General features: G+C 36.6%; 1 protein-coding gene across 2 annotated transcripts in view; it reads right to left on the minus strand.

Annotated features, from left to right (window-relative positions):
• Positions 1-11,505, minus strand: part of appa (amyloid beta (A4) precursor protein a) — a 55,392-nt gene that overhangs the window by 37,662 nt on the left and 6,225 nt on the right. For both annotated transcript variants that reach the window (XM_016538054.1, XM_016538053.1), the window contains exon 2: positions 1,474-1,641. In XM_016538054.1, coding sequence (XP_016393540.1) covers positions 1,474-1,641 — 168 coding nt within the window. The remainder of the gene's footprint in view (positions 1-1,473; positions 1,642-11,505) is intronic.

An 11,505-nucleotide genomic window follows, 5' to 3' on the forward strand; every position in this document is an offset into this window, starting at 1 on the left:
AGGTTTCTTGCCATGCTGCGGACGCAATCTTCAGACGAAGAAGTGAATGATGTGTGCTCCCGGCGCCTATTTATACTATAGTCGCACCGGTAGTATACTATAGTCACACCGGCCAACGAGTTGGTGTTTTTTCAATGTATGCGTCAGATACGGGTCACGACGAGGCGTTCCCCATAGCGACCCCTAGAGGACGCAGTGTCTCGTTCCCTACTCAGGGAACCATGGTTACATAAGTAACCTGAGACGTTTTGAGGAATGTTTATTTGTTCATCTCTCAATCATCATTGTATTTCATTGCATTATATGTATTGATCATCAAACTAAACATCTAAATATCATCTTATTAAGGCATATTATTGGAGATATAGAGTGAAGACTGATATTTGTGTCATTGTATGTAAGTATCTGCTATACTGTTACAAAGACCTCATTGATTTACATTCACAAGCATCAGCATTTCATCATATAAACATCAGAATCTGCACCAAATTGCATATTTTTTGCTCAGTTTGAGTCTCTGAATAAAATTGAATTTTTTTCCTCCATGTTCTCACTATATCAGACTATATGAGCCCTAACAGCCTGATTTATGATACTCAATTAAATTAATTAATTAAAAACAAAGGCTTTTTTCTGACTATCATTTCAAATGTCAGGCTTTCGTTTTGTATATACAAAATACTATAGAACCCATTATAATCGGTGATGTGGCCTACACTGGATGTGGCGCAGCACAGCACGACAAATCCCGACAGTAAACTGATGCCTCATTCTATTTATGATGTAGGCCTACTGTTTGACAAAGTACAAATGATTTGCAATCGTCACGCTGACCCAGATCCAGCGTGAAGACGTCATTACGCCGGATCTGGGTCAGCGCCGGTGCCGCCACATGCTCGCGTCATGATACTGTCATGAACGCGCGTCCACAAGTGACACAGTAGAGAAGAAAATGTGGAATAAAGTCGTTTTTTGTTTTCTTTGCGCAAAAAAGTACTTTGTCGATCATCTTGCTACGTTTCTGGACCTTGAACGTGGTAGTTACCTTGCTTTCTATGGGAGGGTCAGAGAGCCCTCAGATTTCATAAAAAATATCTTAATTTGTGTCCCGAAGATGAACGAAGGTCTTACGGTTTAGAACAACATGAGGGTGAGTAATTAATGACAGAATTTTAATTTTTGGGTGAACTAACCCTTTAATATATTTGTCTTCAGCTATTATTGATGTCTTATTTAACATCTGAATAAATTATCTAATCTTTATTTTCTCAATAACACGATATTGTGACACAACATATGAATGATTATATCATTAGAGAGCAAAGACCTTCTTAAGAACTTTAGTTCATAAACGCAGATGTGTTTCTGGGTTAACGTGACTCTGATGATGCACAGGCTCATATATTATCTTTTACACATTATCTTTGGCCTTGTATTGCAGTCATAAATAAATGACAGGAACGTTGTTTTCACCTCCTGGCAGTACTGCAGGATTCCCTCTTTTGTCCCAATGCAGCTCTTGGTTCCGGACGGATCGGGTTCCCATTTTCCGGTCTGAACGTTGATGTGCATGTTGAGTTTCCCGCAGAACATGGCGACCTGTGGCTCAGCCAGCAGTCCCGTATCAGAGTCTGACGGCACCTGCGACAGAAGAAAACCACAGACATCACCAAACACCATCATATCAGTTCAGCACGAGTCCTGATGTACATTTATATACCTTGCTTCACTCTGAATTACACAACATTATACAAGTGAAATGGAATCAAATGTGCTTCATGTTGAACTCACATACTATGGGTTCCTGAATAGTATTCAAAAACATAGTGACTGTTTACATGCACATCAATATTTCAATATTAAGTGGAATTTGCCAATATTCTGATGAGTACAGTAAAAAAAATGGTATAGGGTGTACTTTTTAAACAATTTTCCCTCAGAAATTGCCAGTAAATTTCACAGACCCCTGGAATATACCTGTTTTAATGGAAATTAGCTGCATGTGAATACATACAGACAAATGTGCATGAACATTAACAAGATTATTATTATCATTAATATTAAGGATTGCCCAAAACCTTTGCATTTCATGTGGGTGTTTGAGTCATAATTAAATTATTGTGTAAAGCTGTCAGCAGACAGTATACAAGAATATTTCAATGCATGTATGCATATACACATCATATTCAGATTATTGCTGCAACCAAAATTTAGAGCTGAAACTATCTGTCAATTTTATTTAGGAACCAGAAATCCTAAATAAATAAATGTACTTTTTCATAACTGATAATAATAATAATAATAATGAGGACAATTATTGTAATGAATTATAAAATAATATATATATATATATATATATATATATATAATTTACTTATTTTTTCATAATTAATAATAATAATAATCCTCACAGGAAATGAATGAGTAATGGAAAGTCTGTTCCCATCAGCGGTGAAGGACAAGTTTAGTTCAGACAGTGGATTAGGAAGAAGCCAAAACACCAGGAGTGCCCTGATATAATGCCAGAACACAAGACTAAACAGGTTAAACCTTGATGACCTTAACTAAACTACCCACTATCAGCATTTCTAGCACCGCGTGTTCAACCTTTATTAGCTCTCAGGACTTTACCAAGTAAACGTTGCTTCATGACTGAGTAAATAAAGACTTCCTGGGTCAGTAACCGATTACTCAGTGAGCATGAGTGGGGAAATCCATCTCACTAATGCTGATTATATTAGTACAGATAAACTATAACACAGATTTGCCTGAATGACATGCCTGGACAATAATAAATATAATAATAATAATGGGTGAATCTCATGTGAAAATGTGTTTGTTTTGACTGTGTGGTGAAATATGACTGGTTTTGTTAGATTCACAACATACCTAGTTAGTTGTGCATGACTAAACAGGTAAGACATTGTGTTCTAAATAAATAAATCTTCAAAATTAGGTGAGTTTATGCTTAAAACAAGAAAACAAATCTGAAAATGGGGTCAGAAAAATAAACTAAATTAAAAAGAAAAACAAGACATGTTTTAAGCATAAAACCCTCTTAATTTTGATAAATTTTTCCTTAATATCTTAAGGTTATTTTGCTTCTAAAGTAATGTATCTTTGTTTAGGGATGTTAGATAATAGTACTGGAAAACGACAGAAATACTGAGTTCTCAGTCTCCATCTCCAGCCTGATGCCCACCGATCGTAATAACAGCTCTTGTTTGAGAGCTTTTTTAAGACACACAAACGCTGTTTAATTTGTGACGCCCATCTGAGGGAGTTTGGGTCTATTTTGAGCTCCATGTGAGACAGTTTCCGTAAGGCTGAGAAACGCTGCTGAATGAGCGCATTGTGTTGAGGAAGGACAAAGACGCACGCAGGAGGGAAAGCGATGGACAGACAGACAGAAAGAGGAAGACCTGCTAATGTTTTGTGTTCGCTAATCTTATTAGCAACGTGTTGGCAAGAAAACAATGTCCTGTTTGTGATCAGACTGTGATGTTATGAACAGAGAACCGACTGATACTGCACTGCACGACACTACAGCTGAACTAGACAAAACACCCTTTACTTTAACCTAATGAACTTTAATGCACAAAAGCAAACATCTTAAAATATGCAAATGAATCACATTATAAGCGTGCAAATTTGTATAATTTTCCAACAATTTTGGATTTAAGTGAAGCGGACAGATTATCCTAAAGAGCTTAACACACACACACACACACACACAGCAAAGAGCTGCCAAAAGCTTTCAAAAGTGCATACCAGTTTTACAAATGAGGACGTCCCCAAATGGAGGTTTTTGGCGATTTTGTCAGGTTTTGCTCACTTTTAGGTACAAATTTGTCCCCAAAATATGGTTAAGTACACACACACACACACACACACACACACACACTGGCATTCCTATCATTATGAGGTCATTCCATAGGTGTAATGGTTTTTATATTGTACAAACTATATTTTCTATCCCCTTACCCTAAACCTAAACCTCACTCAAAACTTTCTGCATTTTCAGATTTTCAAAAAAACTTAATTCTGTATTATTTATAAGCCATTTTCCTCATGTGGACCAAAAAAATGTCCCCACAAGATCGAAATTTACTGGTATTACTATACTTGTGGGGGACATTATAACATAGGGAATACCAGGCACACATACACACATTTACTCAGCTACCCAGGAAACAAATTTAGGTTGTAAAAACATTGTGGGAACATTGTTTTAGAAACGTTTCTAAAAAGTTGAAATGTCCAGTTTTCTTTTTGTTATTATAACGTTACTTAAAGGTTACAAAAACGTTTCTTACAACATTCTATTAATTTTAATTTCACCCAAAATATGTTTCTGAAAGCTTATTTATAATAAGCTAATAAAGTTAAAATGTCCAATTTTCTTGTAATGATTAGAATGTTATTTAAACAAAAACGTTACAAAAATAACATCATAAGGACATTTGGAAAATTCTGATCTCAGAATGTTTTCTCTCAATGTAGAGAATATATATATCAAATAGTTAAAAGAACATACCATAAACATTACTTTAAGAGCTTTAAAATATTAAAAAATATTAGTGAAAGTTGTGAGAACACTGCCTTTTAGCTGGGAATCTAAATGGGGACAACATACTTCTATTGTCTTTATACACAACTAGTTATAAATAATATACCCTAACTGCTAACTCGCACACTAACCCTAACAGAAAATATTTACATTTTTACAATTTATTTTTATAGTGTTTTATCAATAAGGACATCCCCAAAAGGAGGTCTTGTCAGGCTTAACTCACTTCTGGGTACAAATTTGTCTCTAAAATATGGTTAAGTAGGTACAAACACATCCTTCTGAACGCCGGCGTTTCTTCACACGCCAGCACATGCCATCCCAACACGTGGACATGTGTGGGATCACAGGGTCAGCCGGGGATAAGGGATAAACTCCCATAAAGCTGCTGGTCAGAGTCAACATGATTTGAGTGCCGCCCACGGTCAAGTGTCAATCATTTTGCTGAAGCCACACCCCAATACAGACAACTTCAGCATCACACACATTCCTGGACGGTGAGATCTCTCTGAATGTGATGACAGCTTAATGAACACATGAATACAGGATTACTGAATCATTGCTGAAGCGATTCACACAAACTGAACAAGAGCTGGTGGGTATGACTGACAGGCCTAGTGAAGGTGTGTGAGGCTTAGTGAGAGATCAAAGCATTTGAGTCATGTGACCTCCTGCTGTCTGATCACACCTGCTGACCATAAACCATCAGATACTGATCAACACGACCTCTGACCTCTGTTCTCCACTGCTAACGACATGCAAAACATGTATTTAAAGGAAAGAGGCCTTCAAATTCAATCTTTGATTATAAATAAACGTTCTGAACTCAACAAGCTCTAAGACTGGAGAAACATGTTACAAGTAGGTAATTTGCTTTAGTTAATTATACACAGTTTGAGCTTCTCGGTAAAAGGTTAATATGTTGCTGGATAATTTACTGTAGAGAACAGAGTTTAACCTGGTAAATGAGAACAGCTAACCTCATCTGAAACCTCAACTGAGATGCAACCTGGTACAATAATTATATGGATGATATTTCAACTTAAAGAAAGAATAAATCTGTTTCTTGTTTGAGTTGCTTATTTGCCTACAAATCCTAAGAAAATCACACAAGATCATTGGAGACTTTAGCTGAAGCCTCTCCTGCTTCTCAGATGTTTCTCCTGAAAAAAAAAGAGCCCAGTAATCTCACATGTGTCTCCTCTAGAGTTTCAGATCTCAACATTGTCTCAAACTGTGTTTAGATTTGCCAAGATACCAAAGTTAGAGATCTTAGTATAAACTCAACCATTTCTCATCAAATGATCTGAGCCGCTTCATATTTGAAAGCATTGATGTCTAGTGACTCATGAGTTATTTTAGCATCAATGAGATGCTATTATAGTTTTTATTCATTTTAATTATTATTATTATATTTTCTTTGTCTATTTTAATTTCAGTTTAAGTTGGAGTAATTTAGTGTTTAGTTTCAGTTAACTATATCTCTGGGTTGTCTCTGTTTTGATTTCTGCACAGGAATTGTAGGAGAAACAAATAAGACAATGTGAGCACTTACAGTAAACATAATTGATAAGATGTAAACCTGCATTCCAAGCCATGAAAGAGCAACATCTGAAGAAAACAGTTTTCTTAAGTGAAGCTTGTTACAAATCAACCACTGAGCAAATATCTGATCAAACAACTTGAATATGTCAGTAATTGTGTTGAATTATGAGTTTGAACATTAACTGCTGCAATCAGCCACTGGAATATTTCTATAAATAACTAAACCAGATCAATTCACTTCCACATTCAAACACATACTGTACTGAAAAGAACTGAAAATATGTGTGTGAATATATACATACATATAATTTGATTATTTTCTTTTATTTGGATCTTGATGGACACAAAGAATAAGATCAGATGATTCATTTCATCCATATCAAATTAATGAATCAGTATGCAATGCATCAGTGTAAACAGATTCACATTATGAACCACTTGAGTCCAAAATACACGTAAACTAATATAATAAAAGTGCTCATTCAGACTCTAATCTAGTGTATAAATGACCCAATCAACTAAACTTTCACACACTGTCCACTTAAATAACATAGCAGCCTCTATGACATCACACTGACCCTCAGTGGAGCCATGTGATTGGCCAGTCAGGCTAGTTCTGTCCCATATGACCTGTGTGTTATGGTTTGATGAACGTCCAACCATCTGCTGAGCTCTCATCACATTTACATGCAAATACAGTGCTGTGATCGGCACGAGTTTAATTGGGAAGGGTTTTATCAGAGCAGCTCAGGACCCGCGTGAGCCCACGAACAGACAGACAAGCCAGAATGACACCCCAGAGAGAGAGAGAGAGCGAGACAGACAGACGCATGAGGACAAGGATATGGAGATCACGGAGTCATTGCGACTGACAAGGTGTCAGGATGAGATGCTGAATCTCATGAAAACACATCACATTTAAAACCAACATCACAAGAAAGAAATGAATAAATAATACATTGCATTAAGAAAATGACATCTATTTTGAAACTTTTTTTTTTGTATTGTGACATTTGTGATTTTAATGACAATTTTAAGTACTTTCCCTGAAGAGCTGATATCCCATCTGTGCACTGATTACGAGTGTGTGCGCGATAATATCTGCTCCTGGTCGATGTCAGATCTTCAGGGTGTGTGTGTTACAGTGGTTACAGATCAGTCAACGCACTCACAAACACACACACACAAACTCTCTCTCTCTCACACACACACACACACGGTGCGATAAAGACGTCTGTTCCCACAGAGACTGTTGCCACGGCAGCACCCCCCCTCGCTCTGTTGCCATGGCGACGGTCAGCCTCACACCCATTAACTCCAGTGTCCTCTGGGAGAAAGTCTTTCATTGCGGGGATTTTTGGAGTCTCTCCACATCAGATCCACAGATGACAGACATCACAACATTATAATTATTACTGCATATGAAATATATGCTCATATGTAATACTGATACAACTGAGACTTCATTTACATTTAACTAATACCCAATATTTACTCGAAAACATATAGAATTCATAAAATGATACATTTGTGTAGTGAAATTAGCCATCAAACCATTATAATGTTAAATAGAAAAAATAAATAATGTGGTACTTTTTATATTTACATTTTTTTATATTATTTTATTTTGATTTAAAACCAACCAACAAACAAAAAATATGTTTATGAGGTAACATAAAAATGTGGATTTGGTAACTAAAAGAGCTGAGCTAAAAGAGACATTAAATATATTATTTAACATGACTAAATCAACTGTACTCTATTACGACAAAATAATGAACAACTGCACATTAATTTACAATATTATTGTTATAGACATTATCTAAGCAGTATTATCTATACATAATTCAAATAAAGCTGAATCAATCTGAAATTGTATGCACTTTACATTTTGTGATATAAATATATTTTATATACCTGCATGAAACTGGGCATCAAAACATGATAATGTTCAGCAGAAAAGCTTACGTTGTATTTGTTACGTTGTATTTTATTTTAAACAAGTTTGAGGTAACATAAAAATGTGTATATGATAACATCTAAAAAACTGCTTTTGTTGAAATGAAATTTGAATTGAATCAACAGTACTACATTACGACAAAATGAAGAACAACTGAACATAAATGTACAATTTATTGTATATTATATATTGTATAGATATTTTCTATGTTTTCACATATTAAAATGAATACAATCAATCTGAAATTGTATACACTAAATTTGATGTGATATAAATAGAGTAGATTTTATATTCCTAAGTGAAATCAGGCATCAAAAATATGATCATGTGCAGTAAAAATGATGAATAACTGTTTATTATTTCAGAAACCTGGTATCCAATATCAGCATAATCCCATCAACACAAATAATTTAACTATGATTACATTAGTCAGTCCTGATACTGTCTATGATACGTCACTTATCCATGGATAATACTGTATATGAGATCTGAGACTGATGGATGATGGAGTGACAGTGAAACTCTGAGATCACATTCACATCTGACTTCATATTCACATGAACAAACACGCTTGAGCTTTTACTCCTTCAAAAGCATGCTTTCATTGAATTAATGTTCTTCTGCCCAAATTCACACCATAAAATGATCACTGGTGTTTTTATACCGCAGTAAAACAATCACAATAAGCAGTACGTGTGTTCACATCTGAGACAGAGGGACAATACAATAATCCTCCAAATGCTGCTGCCCTCACTGCAAATGTAGGTCACGGTCAAACAGACGTATTACTTACAAACGCTATCCAGATGAATCTGTGAGAGAGTACAGACACACACACACACACACACACACATTTGTGTCTGCACAAAAAGTGGACGTCCACTTTGGGAGTAAACAGGAGGTGGAAGCGGAAAGAGCCGCCCATGTGCCACAATAGTGAAGAAAGATTGTATTCTCGCCTTGTTCAATTACAAACGCACTATTATTTTAATGCTGAAATTGTGTTATTAAATTATTTTTACATTTTTATTTACATTTATCCGAAGTGACTAAAAAAATAGAAAAATCACAAGTAATTTTTTGAAGGTTTATTGAAGAAAATACTGTTTGAGTTGTTCTATTACAGTGAGAGCTTGCTCTGCCTGCTACAGTATTTTCTCCTCTTTGCGTCCGTCTTCAGCATCTCTGGCCTCTGTTAACGGTCGCTTACATACTTCGTAATATTTCCACACAAGAAATGACATTTTGAAAAATGATTGCATGCAGTTTGTGCAAGTCCTGAACAGAGATCGGTTGAAATAAAACAAAAAATGGCCAGTCGACCAGTGCATGTGTACTCCACTGTATAAATTAAATATAGATGAATCAAACATACTTATGTATTTGTCTGTTCAAGATGCATCTCTCTGTGTGCACTGTACACACAGAACAGCGCGTGAGTACTGAATGGAGTTGTCTTTCGCGTCTTTCTTAAAGGCTTAAAAACACGTGCAAATAATAAACTTTCATGACGACGCAGCAGTGGACCGATTGGGCCAGCGACAAATTCGTCAACTGTCCTCAGTGTCTTTCACACTGGCCCTGGGCCATCGGGCAGTTCTTATTGTCGAGCCCTGATTTAGCAAACGCTGGATTTAGCAATCCAAAGTGACTTTAAAATGAGAAAAATCACAAGCAATTTTTCTATTCTAGTCTTACTACTTGAAAATTTCACATTAATTCTGTTACTTGCCATTTGTAATTATTTGCGAAATTTACTAGTAATTCTATGTGAAAATCTTTCCAAAGTACATTTACATTACATTTCTTCATTTAGAAGATTTAAAAAAAAATCCAAAGCGACTTTAGAAAAACCACAAGCAATTTTTCAAAGGATTATACCATTTCAGTCCTTCTATTTCAAAATATCATGTTTAATTCAGTGCTACTTGCCGTTTCTTTGTAATTACCTGTGAAATTTACTAGTCGTTTCTGAGCAAAAAATGTTTCTAAGTAAAAATGAGAAAAATCACAAACGATTTCTCGAAAGATTTCTTTCTACTTCAAAATTTCAAAACACATCATCTCATTTATGAAACAACTCCAGACGGATTTTATGATGAAACCTCACAGCAGAATGAGCGGAAGGCTGGAAATGCTGAGGAAGGAGTGCCACACCCCGGCTCTCTCTCACTCACTCGCTCTCCAGAGAAACGCTAAATATAGAATGGCCGCGAGGAATAACCCACGAGACCACAAGACATCTGCAATCCTAAAGCTACAATTACTGCATTTGATGCATTACAACTAAATGGGTTTAACAAAACAGTCCTGTTAAAAGAATAAATCTAAAACAGAACTTAAGAAAATGAAAAACCCACTGGTGTATTGTTATATATCATCCACCAGGCAAAATGTAAGTTAATTTGCTAAGAAAAACTTTTTTCAGTGTTTTTCAATATGTCAATGAATAATACTTTAATTTTTAATTATTGCTTTTTATGCATTAGAACTAAATGTGCCAAATGAATAAATTCACCATTACTGCAAGATATATATGATATATTATTTACATATTTGCTCTTAAAAGGGCATTTAATGCATGAAAATACTATAAAATCGAATTAAAAACAGTTCCTCTTCAGGAACTCGAGCTGCATCGGAATACGCTTTGGGAACGCCCTCTGTGACGACGCTCTGAATCACATGTGAAATCAGTCCAATAGCTGGGCGAGACGTCACGGGCGGGTGACGTCATGGCCAGGAAGCTATAAAAGCACGTGTGGCGGAGTGTGCTTCCTTAACCACCAGATCCGGCGCCCGCTCTCGGGGTTTCGGAAGCCCGCGGTACGGTCCTTCCCACCGAGGAGAGGGCGCGACGCTCCGCCTGTCTTTCTCCGAGGAGACTGATACGTAGGGCGTCAAAGAGCTCGCCAGTTGCACAAAGCATCAGTTACACAAGCATATTATGCCTGATATTATAATGAGCAGCATTAATAGGGAGCGGCATGCTCCGAGGAGTGTGTCCATGCCTGTGATCTTGCGGTACCCGCTGCTGCTGAGGCACGGCGGCGACTGAGATCGAGGCGATCGCACATGATCTAGCAGACGTGTTGGAGACGACTCTTCCTATCTCCACCCATGTTCCCTAGATCTAGAGCTCGTTCTCGAGGCTTGGAAGCCCGCACTGCAGTTCTTCCCCCTCTGAGTGAGTGCTGCGGCCATCTTTCTCTGAGGAGATTGATGTTGTTTGTGTGACTGAGCGGCTCGCGCGCTGCCGAGGCAACGCATATATTACATCATTTCGGTTTTTGATGTGAATCTTACTACACTAGACCGTATTTACTCGTCTGGTTGTTTGATTGCATTTAATTCTGAGGAATAAAATGAAGTATTTGTCTGACTATGAGAAGTTAGATATACAGGGGCTCTTGGGATAAAAATTTCTCGA

This window comes from Sinocyclocheilus rhinocerous, unplaced genomic scaffold (genome assembly GCF_001515625.1).
Source record: "Sinocyclocheilus rhinocerous isolate Xijiao unplaced genomic scaffold, SAMN03320098_v1.1 scaffold2051, whole genome shotgun sequence".
NCBI classification, from domain to species: Eukaryota; Metazoa; Chordata; class Actinopteri; order Cypriniformes; family Cyprinidae; genus Sinocyclocheilus; species Sinocyclocheilus rhinocerous.